At 39.8% G+C, this 23,190-nt stretch overlaps 1 protein-coding gene across 2 annotated transcripts; it reads right to left on the bottom strand.

Annotated features, from left to right (window-relative positions):
• Positions 1 to 683: 683 nt before the first annotated feature.
• LOC137872048 (vasoactive intestinal polypeptide receptor 2-like) lies at positions 684 to 22,534 on the bottom strand. Of its 2 annotated transcripts, XM_068710259.1 has the most exons (13): positions 22,204 to 22,534; positions 18,696 to 18,795; positions 17,309 to 17,416; positions 16,369 to 16,466; positions 9,846 to 9,943; positions 8,628 to 8,766; positions 8,056 to 8,206; positions 6,783 to 6,843; positions 5,720 to 5,789; positions 4,339 to 4,430; positions 3,831 to 3,969; positions 2,791 to 2,832; positions 684 to 2,699 (listed from the first exon to the last, which is right to left on the bottom strand). In XM_068710259.1, exons 1-13 carry the CDS (start codon positions 22,258 to 22,260, stop codon positions 2,526 to 2,528), a joined length of 1,329 nt encoding a protein of 442 aa, XP_068566360.1. In that variant the 5' UTR covers positions 22,261 to 22,534; the 3' UTR covers positions 684 to 2,525. The 2 variants fall into 2 exon arrangements, with proteins under 2 accessions (XP_068566360.1, XP_068566361.1); XM_068710260.1 differs by lacking the exons at positions 684 to 2,699; positions 2,791 to 2,832 and having other exon boundaries at positions 3,879 to 4,243.
• Positions 22,535 to 23,190: the final 656 nt, after the last annotated feature.

The following is a 23,190-nucleotide window of genomic DNA, read 5'->3' on the forward strand; positions in this document are numbered from 1 at the left end:
TTTCCTTGTTGTTGAAATGTGCTAAACAAATAAAGTTGCCGTACCTTGCCTCACCGTTCGGCTTCATACCGTTAAGTTTTAAAAGCGGATTTTCACGGCAAACGCGGCAGCTTTAGATTAGACCGGCCCACAGAGGCTCCGTTTACATATTTGACGGCCATAGCATATTTGGGACACTGTTGGAAACTAGGGTTGCAAAGGGGCGGAAAAGTTCCGGAAACTTTCCATGAGAAGTTGAGCTCGGGAATTTTGGAAATTTTGACCTTTTTATTTTTTTATTTTTTTTAAAAGCATATAACAGGGAACTTAAATGTAGTTGAGAACAAGACTATGCAAGCCTAGCTCAGCTGGACCCTGGATGCAGCTAGTCGGGAACATTGTCTGCCAGAAACGTAAACATAACACGTTGTGTTGTTTTTGAACGTCTTTGTCATCACCTAGCATTAATAGCACTATATTATTGTGCCTTCTATCGTTATCGTGATGGCCCACATGCAAATGCGGTCATAAAACACAATGCTTTTCAAAAGCGTGGAGGTTAAAGGTGCAATATACAGGATTCAGTGCGTTAATATAGCAGCAACTATTATCTAAGTGTAGATAGAGTGGAGTAATGTCCACCTGATTTACACAATATTTTAGATCATATGTACAATGTAGAGTAAGAACAAAGATGACAAGTCTCCATGATAAAAAGCTTTTATACATAAAACATATGGAGTCACACCTTTACAGTCGTGTTCAAAAGCTTATAAATCTCCCATGACTTCATGTACATGACCAACATTAATACACAAGACATAAAACACAAAACAATCATTCTCTGTATAAGGCAAAGTAGGTGTTTTTGGCTGCAAGTAGAACTGTAACCGCTGTTTTTTTCATTATGTTACTGTATTTCATTTAAAGATGATAACTCTTTTATTAAGTAGTTTTGGTGTCTAATGATGGTCTACAGTTTCAGATCCTGCTCCAATCCAGATCTGATCATGACGTTGCATGAGCTACAGTTACCTCTTTGTGTTATCTTACAATCAAGGGATTGGGTCGCGAGATGGTTGACCAGAAAAATGTATTTCTGCTTCACAAATCTTTGTTTTTTGTCGACTACCGGACCATTTAACCCGTTATGGCCGTAAAAAAATACTTGCCTGCAAGAAGGGTTATAAGTGGTCACAACTGGTAGACACGAAAAGGGTCGCAAGTAGACGCCGTTTCATTTTCAGGAAGAAAGAAAACACCGCAGCTACATGTCTTACCTAAAGTGACCACTAGAAAACTATTAAGAGTATTCAATTCAAAGTCAGCAGGTAACATTTAAAGGGCCAGTGTGTAGCATTTATTAGAATCTATTAGCAGAAATGGAATACATTTTTAAAACGTTTGTTTTATTAAATGTATAATCACCACAAAAAAAAAAGAGGTTTTGTTAGCTAAGAATGAGCTGTTCCGCCTAGTCCCGCCCTACTGTGCTGTGATTGGCTAGTACTTCTGTGCTATGATTGGCTAGTACTTTCTAGCACCACTGTGCTGTGATTGGCAGATTATCTGGCAATAGCAATTGGCTTTCTTACTCTGTGACAAGAGCGTAGACAAGAGCGTGTGGATGAAACATGTGCCGCATGTGAAATTAGCGGGTGGCTAGTTAGCTAGCTAGCTTACTCGTTCCACCATGCTGTAATGCTTCACTGGTTACAGAAATTGAGCTCACATGGGAGAAGTTTGCTTAGCCAGAAGTCTCTTTAGGTTTAGGCACGTACCTTCTTGGTTAGGTTTAGGAAAAGTAGGTAGAAGTTTCAGTTAGTTGCAATATGCAACCTCACCACTAGATGCCGCCAAATTCTACTCACTGACCCTTTAAGATAAATCTTACATGAAATAATCTGCTTCTTTGGACCCACTATAATAAATACAAAAATAATAATAAATTCACAAATGTCAAAATGTGATTCTCCACAACATCTTGTAATTATTTTGGTTCTTAATAAAACCAAACAACATATTTATGATACATACATTCTTTATGGCTTCTTTTTAAAGTTCTTTGTTTTGAAGATTTTCCAAAAGGAGATAATAACCAAAACACAAAAAGACATCATGATCATGGAATTATGAAATAAAAAATTACTACTGAAGTTAATCGTTGTCTTCACTGTAACAGATGATACACTCGGCCGTCTCCCATAAATATCTGAGACTATGGAAGTGTGTTGATTATTTATTGAACCAGTATTTGACTTCTTTACTTGCATATTTTTCAATAATGTTTAATCATGAAAGTAGACCTTAATATTAAAGTAGTTGATGCAGGATGTTCTGCATGATTTCACCAGGCACTCGTGTGTGTGTGACGTGAATTAATAAAATGCTGAAGACAAAATCTTCTGGAGGCGTACACGGTCCAACAAGAGGTCCTTCACGATGCGTCTATAAAAAGTGTCCTCGAGTAGGACTCTGAGCCTCTACTGTACCCGGTGACGACGAGGATCAGTTCTGAACGTCTCTATAAGAACAGACCCCTCCGGTCAGAGCATGGTGGTCTCGGTCTGCAGGATGGACTGGGCTCGGGAGTTTCTGGGAAACTGAGCGGAGCTTTCGTTGCCGTTGCGGCTGACCGACATGGCGTGCAGCCTGTAGTCCCGCCCCACGTAACGCTTGAGAGATAAACTCCTCCATGTCCTCCTCAGCTCCAGCTGGACCTTTTTTTTTTTTTTTTCATTCACAAACAAAGAGTTTAGTGTCTGTGAAGTGGGGAAATTAAAGTTGGGAAACCAGTGTGTGCAGACTCACCTCGCTGTTGAGGAAACAATAAAGGACCGCCACAATCAGACCCTGAAACACACAAACACACACACACACACACACACACACACACACACACACACACACAACTGTTACTGATTAGGCAGCATCTCCATCAACAGACTTATTTTCACGTACTCTTAATCTGTTTTAAGAGTCTTATTCTATTACAGATCTATTATATTTAAATGATGTCTTATAGCATTGCACTGTTTATTGTTATGCACCAATCATCAAGTCAAATTCCTTGAATAGGCAAACGTAATTTGCAATAAACCGATTCCGATCATCTTGTAGTTTTGTAAGAAGAGTTAAAATTATAAAAATATGACACGCACTGTACTGACAGAAAGGCTTCTCACACAAAAGCAAAAAGGACTTAACTTGATGTTATTAGCTGCATATTTTGGGGATTTTTACCAACAGAACATTAACATTTGAGAAGAAATCTGCACTTTAAAATGTAATGATTGGGGTTAGGTGTGAACACAAACCTCAACGATTCTGAGGCTACGTTCACACTGCAAGCTTCAAGACTTTCAGGATGTGAGGAGCTACTTATAGCGACATCAGACGTCAGAGCGCCTCCGCTTTTATGAGTCGACGAAAAAGTCGCATGAATTCCGATGATTATGCTAAAATAAAAAGTCGGGCGAGTATCTGCTTTAGGACCACATATGAAATAGGACCGGTGTCCAGAGTCACATATGCGCCGAAAAATCTGATTTGGGCCAATTATTCTGTGCAGTGTGAATGTAGAAACTGTGTCAAAATCCCCAAATCTGAGTTAAGATCAGGTTTTAAAAGGAGACGAATTTAAACAAATCAAGTTTCAATAAACAGCGCCCATGTCTTCCAAAATGTGTAATGGATTTTGCTGATCCATAAAGATTGTATTGTAGATAGAATAAGGTCTGAATTCAACCCTTTAACATCCAACCAATCCATGGACAACGTTTCATCTGAGGACGTGTACATATGTTGTACATCCATGTAGAATAAGTGAAACCCGTTGTATGTTCTGCTACCTGGAAGGATCCGAGACCGAGCTCAAAGAAGATCTTGATGTGCTTCATGTTTTTGTCAGCCGGATCCATCAGGTAGACAAACACCACGTAGTTGATTCCAAACAGAGGGATCAGCAGGAGGGTGGACTTAGCCAGACGTCTAGAGAACACACACACACACACACACACACACAACGAACAGGTTATCAGAAGCATCCTGATCTTTGCTGATAGGACGTTGTTTGTTAAATCACAAACCGTGTTTTCTGGATAAAATCTGCATTTTTCATTGGAAATTGTTCAAAACCAAAAACAATGGGCTGTATTAATGAACCAAACTGTGTCATATTTGGTGGAAAACATGGAGGCAGAGTAAAGTGGACTTCAAAGTGAAGGTTTCCAAAGAGATGTCCAACTTGAGGAGCACTTGGGACCTGAAAAGCAGCAGCCCGGTGGTTCATTATGTCTCCTTAAAGCCCTCTAGAATGAATACATCTGATCAGTAATAGCACAGAGGTGACCTATGGACCTGTATTGCGACTGCTCATTTCCTCCAACATCACTGCAGCGCAGTTTCTGCACCAGGATGCGGATGATGCTGATGAACAGGATGAAGTTGATCTGACATGAAAGAAATGGAGACAGAGACCTGTTGGTCAGTTACGTTTGTTCTTCAACACCAGAGAGATCACAATCTGTGACACTATCATTTTAGTATCAATTGAAGGAAGTTGTACTTCACTTGAGTCTTTTCTACTCCACTACGTCTCAGAGGGAAATATTGTACTTTTTACTTTCTTTTTTTTTTTGTTACGACGTACTCATTAGTTAATTGATTGGTCAGTTAACTAACTATCTGTACACCACTTTAAGTCACTCTTCATGCAAACAGTTCCTGGTTCCAGCTTCACTGATGTGAAGATGTGCTGCTGAAAATAAATCAGCAGATGAATCCATAATGAAAACAATCGATAGTTAATCATTCAAAATGAGCTCCAGCTCATTCCACTATGGCAGTGAGTCACATTTTCAATGCAGGACTTCTACTTGTAGTGGAGAGTTTTCACAGTGTGGTATTAGTACATGTACTGCAGTATCTACAGTACAGGCAGCAGTGGTTTTTTTACCTTCTTTACACATAGATACATGACTCATGCCCAGACGGACTCTTCATCATTATCACACTCACTCAGGTTTACAATATATTCTACGGTGGGAAGCAGAAATCAAAGTAGTTCAACGTTATTGTCGACAATGAATCAAGCAGAGCGAGTAGCTAGTAGAAAATATGCGTCTCAAAACAGAGACGTGAAGTTCAGGATGACAACATGTTGTGATTGATCATCTGCTTTCCAACAATTTTCAGAAATAAACTGCCCGACTGAAGCTTATCTCTGGTTTTAAATGTAATCCCACGACTACGACTGTTTATAAAAGTCTTCATTGGACGGTAGAAGCACGGGGATGTTATAATAAGTCAATCGAAAATGTTCCCAGATGTTACTCTTTGAGTAATTGCAGCTGGAAGTGGCAGAGTAAACTAAAGAGAGGCACAGCAGAGGAATATACCTATCAAATAATAAAAAGAGTTTGAGGTTGAAATAATCTTGAAGAAGTGATTTTGAGGATGATACTGAATGTGCATGTTTGAAGGTCCCACATTGGAAAAAGTACTTTATTTACATATTTTATGAATTTAACTTTTATTTACCAGGATAATACCATTGAGACTATGAATCTTTATTACATGATTCAAGACGGCAGCATAAAGGTTTCGCCACATACAAACACAGACGGCAGACTTTGAATAAACACAATATGTCCCCTTTAAATAAATACTTTAGTGGCAGAAAATGAAAGTCATGAACTGAACTGAATTCATTAGAATAAGATGCCGGTGCCAAACTCACAATGACAGACGCCATGATGGGCCAGTTCATCAGTCTGTTGGGGATAGGGTTCTCATTCATCTCCCAACACCTGGAAATAAGAACAGTAATCAGGATTAGTATTTCCACAAGCACAGAGTCTTTAACTGATTGTAAACAATGATGTCGTACGGGAGTTGTTAATGGAAGTATGACGGAGTGCAACAGCTCCTCACTGTACGTAAGGACTGTTAGTGAGTGGGTGGAACGTAGAAGCAAGTGTTAACTCTGTTATCTTAATGGTTGTTCTCGATAAAACACACGAGGGAACCTACATGTTCTGTTGGTGGACCACCAAATCTAAATACAAACTCATCTGTGTTTATCTGTGATAACCAGGCGGCAACCTCCGGTTCTGAAAAGTGAAGCCGATGCTTTGTGTGTTAAAGCTGCATTCTCTCTAGTGTCCACCAGGGGGCGACTCCTCTGGTTGTATAGAAGTCTAGTCTAAAATGACTCTACTTCTCTCTTGATTTATTCCCTCAGTAAACATTGTAAACATGAGTTTATGGTCTCAATCTCTAGTTTACAGTCTTCTTCAATACAGCATGATGTTCATTTAGTACATTATGCTCCATTTAGAGTCACACAGACCATAAAGCAGGGGACAGTTTAGGGGCGGGGCTATACAGTGATTGACAGGTCTCTACGTCACGCCTCCTCAGTCCAGATTTGGTCACTTCCTGTTCACCGGTTGCAAAACATCTAAGATGGCGACGGCAAATTCGCCGAACTCGAGGCTTCAAAACGTCAGTTCACAAACCAACGAGTGACGTTATGATGACTACGTCCACCATGAAGTTACTACGAGCAAACCGCGGACGCATTCAGCTGAGAGTCACCAGTTAACACGGTCACTCGTTAAGCTGCAACACCTGCTGCTCTGAAACGGTCGCGATCTGGATTCTGTGGAACAACCAGACATTTAGATTCTTTACAGTTTGAACATCTGACATTATTAAACTTGATTTCGCCTCATTAGATTTCACTACATTTCGTTGGTAATCTTGTTTATTAAAAGGCCTCTCCGGACGTTCAGACTCACTGTGTGTCCTCCAGGTTTATCCGACATATGATCCACGCCACCATGAAAACAAAAGGGATTCCTAAGAGACGAGAGGAGAGGGGAGGAGAAGGAGTCTATTTAGATTCTCAGCCTGCACATCCTCTCGAGGTGCCACGCTGGAAATATGACGTCTACACACACACACACACACACACACTAAACACAGTACATTAAACAGCTGGAGCTAAATGTTGATGCATTAGCGAGGAAGTGTTGGGTAAAGTGGTGTTGCATGGCAGCAGAACGGGTCTGAGTGAACACAGAGGAGCCAGGAGACTGTTTACCAGCCGACCTTTCATGAAATACACTGTGTGTGTGTGTGTGTGTGTGTGTGTGTGTGTGTGTGTGTGTGTGTGTGTGTGTGATTTTGATTTTGCAAGAAACTTAAGTGCAGAAAAGATGCAACAGTTTCTGTCTTCAGAGAACAAGTTTCAAGCTTACTTGCCGAGAGTTAGATGAGAACGTCGACACCACTCTACAGCTGCAACTAGCAGCTGGTTAGCTTAGCTTAGCATAACGTTACAAAAGGAAACGGCAACATTTTTACACATTTGTATTGATTAAACAAAAACAATATTGTGTGTTATTAGTGAGCTTTAGAGGTGTTGGTATGCAGATTTTGTTAACGTCAGACAAAGCCAGGCGAGCTGTTTAATCACATTTCCTGTCTTTATGCTAAGCTAAGCTAACAGCTGCTGACTATTACTTTATATTTACCGTACAGACACCAGAGTGGCATCGATCTTCTCATTTAACTCTCTGCAAGAAAGTAAATATTTCCCAAAATGTTGAGCAACTATGTGTAGCTTTAATGTTTTTTAGGGTTGGTGTTACTACGACGCCGTCGGTTGATGCGGCGTTATCATCTGTAACCGCCGTATTGAGACAGTGGCGCACGCTCACATGCACTAATTCTGTTCCATTTTAAATGGAAAGTCGGAAGAAAGTTAGACGAACCCCGCCAATCCCGACCTCAAAAATCCAAGATGGCTGCCCCGTGCATCAACAGTACAAAAGCTGTTTATTAGCTCTTCTGTCTTACTTTAAGACTTGCCACCTGAGTTTAATTAAATAAGTCGTATACAGAGTACAATTTCTATCAGTGAACGTGTTGCTACGATGTTTGTATGCACCAAACACCGGCGTGATACGGCGCTGCCAACTGGTTTTGCTGGATGGAGACAAACCACGTTACGTTTTCTGACTTCCTGTACTTTCCCTATAGATAAGACACGTTTCATGACATACGAACCCCAGCCGATGAGCAGGTAGACGGAGAGGTGGGTGGAGTAGCTGTGGATGATGAGCAGCAGCGTGTGCAGGTACACACCCTCCACCAGCAGCCAGAAGAAGTTGGCCATGATGAAGTAGTTGAAGAACACCAGGATGGTCTTACAGCCCACCTACAGCAACGCATGACACAATGATGGGATGCAGAAATGTGTCATTATACGGATTAAATCCCCAGGAGGTGATAATAAAGCAGTAGGACCTGTGCTCTAACCATGTACCATGACAATGTTCATGTAAGGAATACCCTGTTGTAACAATAACGCAGGTAGAGTGGCAACAGAAACCTGACACATATAATCAAAGGTTCAGCTTTATTGTCCTTTGACAAAACAGGATTGTGAGAGAAAGTATGAACAAATATTAAAATATTATAAATTAAAATAAAAACAATAAAAATATATCAAAGTAGCAGTAAAGGAGGAAATAAAAAGAAAACTACATTATATTTAGAAGGAAGATATACATACATAAATCCATATATATGAATACATATATGCATGGTGTGTGTGTGTGTGTGTGTGTGTGTGTTACCAGTGACGGCTGCGTGCTGCAGTCGGTGTTTTGGTCGTCGGAGAAGAGCAGCGTGTCTTTGGTCAGCACGGCGGCGGCTCGCAGCATGAAGGACAAAAACAAGTTCAGATGGATGTAGTTCCTGGTGCAGTGGAGCTTCCTGTATGTATATATAAATACACACACACACACATATATGTTTATATCTCCATACATACACACAGAGAGTGTGTTTACAGAGGGAGTCGTGGTGTGAATCCAGTGAAGGATTCAGTCCAGTTGATCCAGACCGAGTTCATCAGTCAGGAAACATGTGTGTTTATACATGCAGGGTTATATTATATATATATATATATATATATTTATATATATATATATATATATATATATATATATATGGAGTAATAAACTGAGAATAAAATATGATTTTATTCTCAGTGAACGTTGGAGCCTCACACACACACACACACACACACGTGTTGAACGTTCATTCAAATCATTTTAATTTGTTTCCATTTCTTCCTTATTTTTTGGGTTTAAAAAACCTGAAGGAGCATCAAATAACTGGTTTAACTGGTTAAAAGTGGTTGACTGGTTAAAGTGGTTGAACTGGTTAAAGTGGTTAACTGGTTAAAGTGGTTAAACTGGTTAAAGTGGTTGAACTGGTTAAAGTGGTTAACTGGTTAAAGTGGTTAAACTGGTTAACTGGTTAAAGTGGTTGAACTGGTTAAAGTGGTTAACGTGGTTAAAGTGGTTAACTGGTTAACGTGGTTAACGTGGTTAAAGTGGTTAACTGGTTAAAGTGGTTGAACTGGTTAAAGTGGTTAACTGGTTAACGTGGTTAAAGTGGTTAACTGGTTAAAGTGGTTAACTGGTTAACGTGGTTAAAGTGGTTGAACTGGTTAAAGTGGTTAACTGGTTAAAGTGGTTGAACTGGTTAAAGTGGTTAACTGGTTGAACTGGTTAAGTGGTTGAACTGGTTAAAGTGGTTAACTGGTTAAAGTGGTTGAACTGGTTAAAGTGGTTAACTGGTTAAAGTGGTTAACTGGTTAAAGTGGTAAACTGGTTAACTGGTTAAAGTGGTTAACTGGTTAAAGTGGTAAACTGGTTAACTGGTTAAAGTGGTTAACTGGTTAAAGTGGTAAACTGGTTAACTGGTTAAAGTGGTTAACTGGTTAAAGTGGTAAACTGGTTAACTGGTTAAAGTGGTTAACTGGTGTGGTAGTGTGACTGCTTTACCTGAACAAACAGATGATGATGGTGCTGGTGAGCAGAGTGATGAAGGACAGGCTGTGGCCCAGAGTGGACAGTATCTTCACCACCCTGTAGAAGACCAGCTGGACACACACACACACACACACACACACACACACACACTTAAAATAATAATATAAAATACATTGTAACATAGTTTAAGTATTTAAGTAACTACAAATACAAAAGTATCAGCATCAAAATACACGTATAGTACCAAAAGTAAAAGTACTCATTATGCAGAATGACCCATTTCAGAAAATAATAATGATATGGGTCATAATTAGTAATGCATCACTTTAATGTTGCAGCTGGTAAAGGTGGGCTGATTCTAACTCAAATAACATTTAAAACAAAGTAAAATATTAAATTAAATAAAGTGAATTAAAGTTAAAATTCATTTGATTCATAAATAACATAGTCATATATTAAAAGCAGCTATAAAAATAAAACAGATCAAAGAGAAACGATACATAAAGGAACAGAGAAATACGCGAAGCCAGAAATGTGCAAAGTTGCTACAAAAGTCAAAGAGATTCAGGGAATGTACAGCATAATACATCATAATGTATTATTATTTATTGAATGTACAGCATAATACATCATAATTTATTATTATTTATTGAATGTACAGCATAATACATCATAATGTATTATTATTTATTGAATGTACTGCATAATACATCATAATGTATTATTATTTATTGAATGTACTGCATAATACATCATAATGTATTATTATTTATTGAATGTACAGCATAATACATCATAATGTATTATTATTTATTGAATGTACAGCATAATACATCATAATGTATTATTATTTATTGAATGTACAGCATAATACATCATAATTTATTATTATTTATTGAATGTACAGCATAATACATCATAATGTATTATTATTTATTGAATGTACAGCATAATACATCATAATGTATTATTATTTATTGAATGTACTGCATAATACATCATAATGTATTATTATTTATTGAATGTACAGCATAATACATCATAATTCATCAGCCGATTCATATTTCGTATTAATAATCTAAACCTGCAAAGTTTTTAAACAAACGTAACGCAGTAAATAGTACAATATTTGCCTCTAGAGTGCAGTAGAATAGAAGTATAAAGTGGCTTAAAGTAGAAAATACTCTTTCTGGTTGTGAAGACCATTAACGCCACTAGAGGGCGCTGCTCTTTATTGATCTACATATTGAATAAAACAAACGTCTATGCGTCTCAGGAACGAGCTTTCTTTATTCCTTTTGACACAAAGAGGAGTTCAAGTAAACGGGTTTACATGTGTCTGTGTGTAAAAAATGCATTTTGGATGAGTTCAAGTTTATTCCCTTTCAAAATAAAATCTGCATGAAGAAAAACGAAAAGAGGTTTTAAACGCAGTTATTTTCAGGCTTTTTTTTTTTTTTTTATCAAAACAGCGACGAGTCTGATGTTTAAAAGATGCACAAAGACAGTTTTAATCTGCAGGGTCAGGAGGAGACTCTGGTCCATTTCAAAACAGCACACACACTCTCTGATAAACTCTTCAGGCTGACACACAGAGATGGATCTGCACTCTGTGTGTGTGTGTGTGTGTGTGTGTGTGTGTGTGTGTGTGTGTGTGTGTGTGTGTGTCGGTGCCAGGCGTTCATCGCTCTCTCTCTCGTCATCTATAAACAACATTCCCCATGTCTGACACACCATCTGGCAATAAACCGGACACACACACACACACACACACACACACACACACGATCAGTGTATACATTAAGACATGCATGAGCACGTGTACTTTAACACACACACACACACACACACCTGGTCTGACAGCAACACAAGCATCACATGAGCGTTAGATATTAACTTATTCGTACTTTCACAAATGTCTAAATGTCTCACTTTGTAAAAACGTACATATTGAGACACTGACAGATTTCTGGAGACGTTGTCCTCTCCGTCTTTTCTTTCCATATTCATCCTTCACTCCTTTCCTCTTTCCTTTGTTTTAATGAGTCCACGTTTCCTTACTCTTTTCTTTACCGTTGCTCATTATTTTTAAACTTTTCTTTCGGTCTTTTGTTCCGAAGCTTTTTCATTTCATCATCTTTTTCCTACTTTTCATCTTTCTCTCAGTCTTATGTTTTTCTGAATTATTTTTCTTTTCTTCTGACAAGGTTTTAAAAAGTGTTATTTAACCTCTTCACAAACACTCGAAAAGTAACCTTACAATTGTTTCTTTCACATTTGTGTTCATTTCTTTACTAAAAACAAGGTTTAAAATCTGTGATAATTTACTTTAGAACTCTAATCTGCTGCATCAGAGGTGTGTGTGTGTGTGTGTGTGTGTGTGTGTGTGTGTGTGTGTGTGTGTGTGTGTGGTTTAATCAGACGTTCACATGGCGACATAAACATAAACGGTCGTCACCCTTTAATTCAGACGTTGATAAATCCTGCACAGACAGAAAATAACGAAACTGTTTGGACATTTCTGAACCCTGTGAGAAAAGTATTTTTCCGTTGTACTACGTTTCAGTACTTACTCTAAATATGTGAGGACACACAGGCCCGTCACAGCCTGGCATCAGAGCCTCATTCCTGGGGTTGATTCTCAGGCTGCGAGCCGATGACCTGCTGCAGCCACATGTCCTTCTATGTCCAAACGCGTCTCCGTCCAGAAGAACTCGCTCGTCTCTCTCCGGCTTCCTCTCCGACACCGGGGGAGTTAAAGCCGTGCTGAACTTCAGGCCGAGCGGCTCGACTTCATCTTCATCTTCATCTTCATCTTCAGGCTCCTTCGTTTTGAACCCAGACCGTCGGAGTCGTGCTCTACTTCCTCTTTCTGAGATTCTGTCCTCTTTAAATGGCTGATATACATCTTATTCATTCCTTGTCCTTTAATACTTTACACCATTTGAGGACGACGCAGCAGACATTTTTGTTGCACAATGACAATAAAGTTCTTGATTCGCTGAGTCAGCGCTAAAAATGTACACGTTTTCTTTCTTGCCAATATTCTAAACGTAAAGAAAATGATTCTCAAATATAGGCTGAAAAATAAATGAATGCATGATCGATGTTGATAGTTTGGCTCACGTGACCCACACTGACGTTACAGATGTGTGCAGAGGTTCCTCAATCTCAAGCTGTTTTCGGGCGTTTTGTTTGTTCTCTCTGTCGTCTTGATTTTCACTTTAATAATAAAGTTCTGCTCCTCTGTAGAAACAGAACCATCATGACTAGAAGTACAGAGAACTGGAACACGTCTTCAGTTATGATCCCGTCAATCATTAAAAAGAGAAAAACGTTAAGTTGAATTTATGTGATCATTTATTTTACGAAATTTGGAAAACACTAGAATCTATTAATTCAACATGTTTCCAAGTGTCCACAAGTGTTACCAATGTTGGGAACAAAATGTCTCCATTATACATTTTTTTGTATTATTAATATTATTTTGTGTATTAATGAGCAACTTGAAATAATGTAGTCTTTGGTGCCACAACAAGCAAAATTTGATTTGATGATTTGTTTGTCAGTTTGGCTAATTGAGACGTTTTTCTTTATCATTTTTTTTTTTTTTTTTAACAACCACACCAGGTCCAGGTCCAGGTCCAAGTCCAGGTCCAGGTGGATTCTTGACGGAGGTTTTGTTGCGTTAACAGAAGAAAAGACAGAGGACGCATCGTTCAGGGAGTCTCTCGTCTGTGTTCAGCATCCAGAAACGTTCTCAGCTCAAACTGTTGTTTCCTCACGTTTCTCAGTCAGCAGCTCCTCAAACATCTGTGCTTCATGCTGCGCATCGAAGGTTACCTGGACGCCTTTTTAAGTCTATCCTTTGAACGCTGAAGTCACAATAAACAGCCTCACCTGTGAGACCGGGAGACGCTTTAAAGATCTGTTCTGTGTCGCGGCGAGAGGACGATCAGCTGTGAAGTGCGAGTATCTGTGCGAGCGCCAAGCGGTGACGTCTGGCTTCTGCTGAACGCTTTCCAGACGGAAAACCTCCGTCTCTCCAAACAGGAAGCAAATAGAAGCTTCACTGAGAGTCAAAGAGCAGGAATCCCACACCTGAGGGGCTCTGGAGAGCATCACAACCCAGCTGTGTGTGTGTGTGTGTGTGTGTGTGTGTGTGTGTGTGTGTGTGTCTTGCAGTTATCTGTCACACTGCTCCGATGTGTGATTTATTTGTTTCTGTTTTTGAGGATGGAGTAAATTGATCATGGAAGTTTGGCATATATAAGCCTTTCACATCTGTACACTTATTGATGTGTGTGTGTGTGTGTGTGTGTGTGTGTGTGTGTGTGTGGCTGAATAAATACTACTACTTCTTCTTCTTGAAGAGAAGTGTGTGGCATGAACTGAGTGTGGACACAATAATGGTCCCGGATCCTAAACCTGGACGCTACCTGCTCGTCTAAAGCTCCGTATAAACCGAAGGGTTCTGGAATGCAGCCGTGACGAGAAGCAATAACTGAGCAGGTCAGAAGGTTTAAGCTCCAGCCTCTGGTTAAAACACACACACACACACACACACACACACACACAGTTACACAGGGTTAAAAGAAATATTCTGCTGAGAAGGGAAATACATTCCCCCAGTTTACCTTCAGACGAGCCGGCGTCTCGCCACAACAAGTCTTTGAACGCCCCGCTGTCCTCCAGTGGCGCTCAGATCCTTTATTTAAAGTGACTGTGAGGAACCTTTACCTGGTCCTGAACCAGTCTCAGTGGAGTCCTGGTCCTCCATCAGTACAGAGACCATCAGAGAGAAGATGGTCTGTTTCTATAGAGTTATTCTGAACGCTCGTCATCGGAGCCACCGGGTCGGATTCTGGTGAAACCAGATGAACTTGTCTTTGACCAAAAGTCAACTCTGTGCACTCCTACAGCTAAGATAAGGGTCCTAAATGTTGAAGAGTCTGATTAAAGTGATTTACAGTACGCTCTGCACAAAATCTGAATTACTTTACATCTTTTAAACTGGCTATTTGCAGGTCTAGACTGGTTATTTAGTGGTCTTAAGTAGGTTTAAACTTGTTATTTGGAGCTTAAACTTTGTTTTGGATAATCTAAATTTAGTTTTAGCTTTAGTTGTCTAAACTAGGCGTGTGAACCAACATAGTGTTTGTGATAACCCAAACGATGGTCAGAACTAGGGGGTTGCTTATTGGGTTTGCGATAGCCTGAAGTGGGTTTTGAGACCAGGTCTAAACCTGGTCTTTACTTTACATCTTCTTTTTAAAAATGTCCAACCAGTGAACCGCCAAAAGTAGAAATAGAAACACCTTAAAACCTGAACAGATAGAAAGACTAACAGCATCTTATTGGCTTTAAATCTTCTTTGTGATTGAGGTGAACTGGCCCTGATGCTGCAGAACTAACGCGAACACAACGAGGATGGTGGTCTGAAGAGAGGAAGAGGAGACGACTCGCCTCACATCTGACCTTCCTCTTGGTTTATCTCAGTCAGAGCGTCTTTGAACAGATGAACACACAGAAGCACGAAGCCGATAAGGAATCGGACCTTTTGCTTCACCACAGCGCTGAAACTTTAATCTGATCGTCACTCAGTAGATGCTGCGTTCATGAGCTGTTTTCTTTTGCTGGTTCTTTTCATCAAAGTCTCACTTTTAAAGGACAGGTTCACGTCTGTCTTGAAACTATAGTCTGGTGCCCATTTGTGCATTTAAAAAGTTAACATCATTTGTTAAATCAAGTGGAAATCTTCCAAAGTTAGTCTTCTTAGTACCAAATTCCCTTTACAGCAATACAAACCTGTTTTAAACTGGAACATAAACTTGGGTTTTGGTGGTCTTATCTGGATATTCGGTGGTCTAAACTGTGGTTATGATGGTCTATAGTGGGTATTTGGTGGTCTTTAGTGGGTATTTGGTGGTCTAAACTGTGGTATCCTTTAAACATCATTTGGTGGGTTGAGATCTGGTTTTGGGATCTTTTTACATTGTAAGCAAAACTAGAAAATGCATTGCCTGCAGAAAATGTCTCTCTTTCACTTACATTGCAAAGAAGAAGTCAGTGAAACTAGTCGGTGGTTTGCGTTTCAGACGATGAATAAACTGGGTCTGTGGTTGTTTTGCTGCCTGTTGTTGAACAAAGCATTCAAAGTGGGTCAAACCAGAGACACGATCCTGTGATGTGTCGATCTCACAGGCGAGCTGCGTGACACTTCACACGTACACTGGTTGATTATAAACACTAATTATGTTATTTGGTGGTCTAATCTGGTTATCTGATGGACTTAACGGGCTTTTGGAGGGTCTAAACTGGATATTTCGTGGTCTAAATTGGTTATTTCGTGGTCTTAAGGGTTTTTTGGAGGGTCTAAACTGGTTATTTGATGGTCTTAAGGGGTTTTTGGGTGGTCTTGAGGGGTTTTAGGGGGGTCTAAACTGGTTATTTGAGTTAATTTAAGGCTTTCTCTGCTTGTATCAGCCTGGACCCACCCGGCACAAACACAGCGTCACACAGAGAGTGAACAGACCTCGTTGGGTTCATCCGTGTTGTTGGACCAGCAGACGACGATGATGGGGGGGGAGACCTCAGACCAGCCTCTCTCTGTACAGTTCCTGCTGAGGTCACCTGAGACACAAAGAGTTGTATTTTTACACCAATTAATCCATTCATTCATTTGTAAGATTGAGTCAATTTTATTTTTACATTTATTTATAAATCACAAATACTGTACAGCATCTAGTATAATATATGTATACACACATATATATGTATGGTGTCTCTTTGTAGTCTTTTTGTAGTCGTTTTGCATCTCTTTGTAGTGATTTATGTGTCTCTTTTTTAAGTCTTTATAAGTGTATTATAAATGTTTTGATGACTTAGTTTTCTATTTGTCTGTATTTGTAGTCTACTTGTGTCTTTTGTAGAGTTGGGTGTCTCTTTGTAGTTGTTTTGTCTCTTTGTAATTGTTTTGTGTTTCTTTGAAGTCGTTTTGTGTCTCTTTGTAGTTGTTTCGAGTCTCTTTGTAGTCGTTTTGAGTCTCTTTGTAGTCGTTTTGAGTCTCTTTGTAATTGTTTTGTGTTTCTTTGAAGTCGTTTTGTGTCTCTTTGTAGTGGTTGCGAGTCTCTTTGTAGTCGTTTTGAGTCTCTTCCTGGTTGATTGGTTTCTCTCTAAATTACATTTTGTAGGTGAAGAACAGGGGGGCCTCTGACACTTTGGGCCCCTGGTCCTGTACCCAGTGGACCCGCTCAGTAATCCATCCATGTTCGTGGTTATTATTGTAACCATGATGACGAAGGTCCCCTAACTTTAACAAAAGAGTTATATTCTTTAAGCTTCCTGAGCTTCTCACTTAAAGATACAACTTTGTATTCCCTGATATGATATATATATATATATATATATATATATATATATATATATATATTACCATTAACCTCAGATCATTTTGACGATGATGGCCGACTCACCGTTTTTCCCAAACAGACGCAGGAAGGGGGAGGGGCATGGGAGGGTCATCACCTCGCCTACCGCCGCCTTCTGCCAACACGAGAAATTGTCCCACTCGCCGTGACATCCTGGACACACACACACACACACACACACACACACACACATTAAAAGGGTTAAATTACACTCACGACTTGTTGCGCTAATTGTTTCAACTCACTCTTGTGTCAGGAAACATGAATCAACATAAAAGCATCTCTGGATCCTCTGAAGCTCAGACATGTGGCTCCACTGCACATAGTGAAATCATTCATTTATCACGTATTATTCATAGTAAGAATTAATTTCATAATATACTAACAGCTAAATGTCTTTCTTAAATAACCAAAGTGCAGCTCTACATGTTTATACCACTTCATCTTTTAATAACTTCATTCAAGCTGCTATTTAAGCAACTTATCCCCAATTTTTTGTACATTAAGTAAAATGTTGTGCATCAACTTTGAATATTTGAAGAGCGATTAAAGAAATGTAAACTTCTTGGGTTTAAGGATTCTGCTGCATAGCTTAATATGTCAGAATAAAGTGAACCGTAACGACAGCGGTCAGCTGAATGTTGTGTGAGATGTAGCAGAGTAGAAGTATAACGTGTCACCATGGAAACACAAACAGCTGCTTTATGAAACTAAAAGATTTGAACTCCAACTCTGGTGCATCACGTATCAGAGCGCATAACTGATGACAATATCTGATGATGGTTTGACCTTTAAGACACACACACACACACACACACACACACACACACACACACACACACACACACAGACGAGAAAGAAACCACAAGCTGCAGAGCACACAGATAAAACGCTCTGTCATTATCACTGTGGTGAAACAGTGAAACACACATGACCTTTTAGGAAAAACAGAGACGGATAGCTATGCATGTACTCTATCTGTGTATCTGTCTGTGTGTGTGTGTGTCTGTGTGTGTGTCTGTGTGTGTCTGTGTGTGTCTGTGTGTGTCTGTGTGTGTCTGTGTGTGCGTGTGTGCGCACTTCCTCTTGACTCTGGAGTATTTGGCCTGAGAGGTAAATAATTGATTGATAGCGAGTGTGTTGCAACACAGAATGAAACAGCTTCCAGACACACCCTCCTCTTCACATATAGCTGACTCCAGTCACCACACACGCACACACACACACACACACACACACACACATTACAACACACACATTTGTGCGTAAGTGTGTGTTTTAAAGTCATGTTTTAAGTTTTTGTTCCTGCAGATGCCAAAACTGTTAGTCACCATGAAACTGTTCTGCATTTATATCACTCTAGAGCTGATGGGGATTTCCAAACAATTCCTTCTGTGTGTGTGTGTGTGTGTGTGTGTGTGTGTGTGTGTACCTGTGCTAGCGGCCGTCTGTTGCTGCAGCAGCGTCTGACACTCTCTCCTGGCTCTCTGCATCTCCCACTGGAACTGGCAGTGAGGAAACTTTCCATTAACCTGTCGGGACGAGAGGAAATAAATATTATGAATATTATCTCCAACGTGAACAAACTGCGTCAGTCAGGAGCTCAGACTGTGGCTCTCCGTGTGTCGGGCTGAACGCCGGTGTTTTGATGAACGTGCTTCAGCTTTCTGGACTGGACTTCATGTTTTTGAGATTGCTGCTCCCGTGCTCCAGATGAACACTGTGTACCGTGATGCTACACGTTAGCATAGAGCATCAGGGCCAGTGCGGGTTAAAGAGAACCATGTGGACTGAGGAGGGCGTAATGTTCACAGATCACTTGTGAGATTAAAGCCTTGCAAAGTGAAGCAATGTGGTTCAAGACAAAAAAAAATGTTCTTTCTCGGAAATCTGTGGCTTTAATCCCAGAGAATCTCTACGTTTATTCTTGGACATTTGTGAGTTTTACTTGTAAATGTACCACTTTCATCTCAGAGAATATTCAAGCTTTTGTTTTGTGTAAATGTACGACTTTAATCTCTTAACTTTGTGAGTTTTTCCCCTCGTAGATTTACCACTTTAATCTCAGAGAACCCACATTTGGTTTTTTTCATAAATTGAAGACTTTAGGGCGGAAATTACAAATTCTTTCTCTGAATATCATCGTCCTCCACGGCTCCGTAACTCGTTATTTATGACCTACAGTAGAACCGACACGCCGACAGCTTTAGTGGTAAAATGATGTTCTTGAGGGACGTCATGGATATCACATTCAGACAAAACACAAGATATATTTACATATCAAAACACAGGGTTGGAAAAGAATAATTTGACTGTGTGTGTGTGTGTGTGTGTGTGTGTGTGTGTGTGTGTGTGTGTGTGTCCTGGTACAGCTGACGGAGACTCACTCAAATGAAGGTGTACATAAAGGGCAGCATGAACACAAAGAGAAACACTCAAACTAAATACAGTTCATGTGTCAACTTGACTTCATTGATATACTGTGTGTGTGTGTGTGTGTGTGTGTGTGTGTGTGCGTGTGTGTGTGTGTGGTCTGTTTACATTGAGATTCACTGCTGCTCTCAGACGTTATTCAGACCTGTCAGTGTGTTTATACATCTCTCTCTCTCACACACACACACACACACACACACACACACACACACACACACACTTTTATTACTTCTCGTCTGTCCATTGAGTCGTTGCTTGCAGACCAACAACCTGTCACCTGATCACATCGACCAATCAAACATCACCTCAACACCTTCACACCTGTGGAGACTTATGAGAATTATTATTATTATTATATTATTATTATATTATTATTATTATTGTTATTATATTATTATTATTATATTATTATTATTACTATTATTAAGAGCAGCCCAAAGAAAGCACAAACACTTCCGGTAAACAAACAGGTAAAGAACAGGATGAAAAAGAGATAAATGATCCATGAATCAGTCCGTCTCTCAATGCTGTCTGACTTCCTGTCCGAGGCTCTGAGCTCGGCACACATTGGTTCCTATGAGACGTAAGTCTTTACAAACACGGCCTCATGGGGGCGCCGTGACGCTTACGCCCGATCACACATTTCTGATTTGGATTCAAGTCGTTTCCTGTTTCCATCTTCTCAAAACAGAATCTATAAATAGAGAGGATGACCCGCCTGAACTTATTTAATCCAACAAACAACATAATCTCATGTCTGCTAATGAGCTTTAAAACACACAGGTACACACAGGTACACACAAGTACACACAAGTACACACAGATCCATTACGGACGAAACGTTTGTTCCAGTAATCCTGAACCTCGTCTGACCTCAAGCCACAGATTACACCCACCAAAATAAAAAGTACTATCTACTACTACTAGTAGTACTACTCGTAGTATACATGGGACAACATCCCATGTACTTGTATAGGATCACTCTTCAGCATGGGGGAGCACATCCCAGCATGCATTGGGAGAGAGAGAGCACACTGGTCAGGTCAACATGTGCTAATTATGCTAAGTATGCATGAATTTTGGAGAACCCATGGAGAGAAAACGGGACTAAACGGGACGATTCGTCTCTGTGACTTTATTATGTTATTCTATTTATTATGTCACCTAAATATGAAAGACTTGTAACTTCTCAGGCATACTGTCACAGGCTTCTCCTGCGTGTCATTAGATACAGACGCTCAGTGCAACATGAACGGGACACTGAAACGTCACTCAAAGAACATGAAGGACTCTTAAGTTGAGCCGTCCTTCAATCACAGGTCAGCTCTGGTCCAGACGAAGGCCGATTCACTCACCGCTCTCCACATCTCTGTGCTTTAATATCAGGACGAGCTCAGCAGTGAATGTCCTGCAGTGAGGTCATTAGAGGAAGCAGAAGCACACGTCTACTGTAACACAGAGGACACGTTGTGAACTTTGTGGTCCAGCAGACAGGAAGTATACAGCAGATGAAACAGCTGCTGTGACACGAAGGCAACGAGACGTTTGACTCGTAACGGAGAGCTCAACGTTCTCAGAAAACACAAAAAACTAAACACGCACGGCTGAATCTCTTTGGGGGCAAAATGTGCAAAAATATGAATAGAATAAGAGACTTCTATTCCAACTTTAAAAGAGATGAAAAGGGAAAAGATGAAACACGGTTTTTGGTTCTTTGTATGCAGAAATAGAATTTAAAATACCAGTTAGAAAACGACAAAACACAACTGACACGTTTCTGTTTGTAAACGTGCATCAAGAGTTCAAAAGACACAAAATGTAATATTTTATTTGTTGTTCTTAGTTTTCTTCAGGAATAAAATCCTTAATGAGCCACTGATCTCTAAAACCTTTATAATCTGCATGTTGAGCTCCTCTCACAGCTGATGTCACCTTCTGTTCTATATAGTTTATAAATATATATATATATATATATATATATATATAAATATATATATATTTATATATATATATATATATATATAAATATATATATATATATATATATATATAAATATATATATATATATATACATATATATATATTTATATATATATATATATATATCAGGAAGTGAATCTCGAGTCAAATGTCTTCACACAATAAGAGCGAGTGTGTTTATGAGTGGAAGATTAGAAAATAGAATTATGAGAGAACGTTGTGGATCTTAACACACATAAATATAACGGTGTCAGTTGGAATATTAGAGGAAATAAATAAAGATGAGGTCACTATAATCTCACTGTGTGTTTATTTTAGGAACGTCGTGGCCTAATTATGATATTAAGCCGATTAAAACTAAATATTTAAAGACATGAACTCACCCTGAACACCGGCATAAACAATAGAAGACACGTTTGTATGGATACAACTCATATTTAAATAAGAATAACAGTGTTTTTTATGAGATCACCACATGAATAATGGTAATAATATTCATATTCATAAGCAGAAGAACGGAACTGACCGTGTGGATGAAGGTGAAGCCGAGCAGGAGCAGAGCGAGCCGGTGCGTAAAGGCCATCCTGGTCTCATGTCCTCCGGTTCACCTGGACGGCGGCTCACCTGTTGGACATCCTCAGCAGGAAGCGCGTGCGCCGCAGCGAGACGCCGCCGAACGGAACTCCGTGAGGTGTTCTAGTTTTAACGCGTAGAAAGCACGGTTCTCTCTTTGGGCACGTTGGTGTCAGCAGCTTTACGCACGAACCAGACCTGCGCGTCTCCCCAGAAGAGTTTTAAACCTCCAACAGACCGGACGGACTCGAGTCGGTCCCCGTCGGACTTACAGTGACGCGCTGCTCCGGTTCTCCCTCCGTTCACTCTCTGACGAGCGCGCGTCCCCGCCACACGTCGTCCCTCGGGACACCCCGGACTCGTTGCGCGCTCCCGCCGACCTGCGGAAGCTTCCTGAGTGTGTTTTAACAGCAGCGACACCGCGCGGCTGAAGTCATATACATATATATATATACACATATATATATATATATATATATATATATACACACATACATATACACGTTTTCCATGTTTAACCTCCTGACTTTGAGGTCATTTAGTGAAACAAATGTATTTATAAAAGTATGTGAAGTACTTTACACTGTCTGCATGATCAGTACTTTTACTTTGAGTACATTTTCACTGATAATACTTCTGTACTTCTGCTGAACTGATAATATGTAACATGCAGGTCTTTCACTTGTACTGGAGTGTTTTTACTTGGTGTTGTATCGGTGCTTCAGGTCAAAGGTTTCACATTGAACACGTTGGAATGTAGCATGAAGAAGATCAAAGTGAATATCTACGGGAAGCTGTGGAGGACATTTCTGTCATGACGACTCCTCTGAAGCAGCATGAACATACATTTACTCCAGATGTTTATCATTTTATGAAAATGTAAACGTATGTCTGAGGTTATGAACAAAGTGAACGAACATGAAGAGAATAAAAGAAACAA

This window comes from Cebidichthys violaceus, unplaced genomic scaffold, assembly GCF_023349555.1.
Source record: "Cebidichthys violaceus isolate CVI_PGR_0920_01 unplaced genomic scaffold, fCebVio1.0.p SCAF_15, whole genome shotgun sequence".
NCBI lineage: Eukaryota > Metazoa > Chordata > Actinopteri > Perciformes > Stichaeidae > Cebidichthys > Cebidichthys violaceus.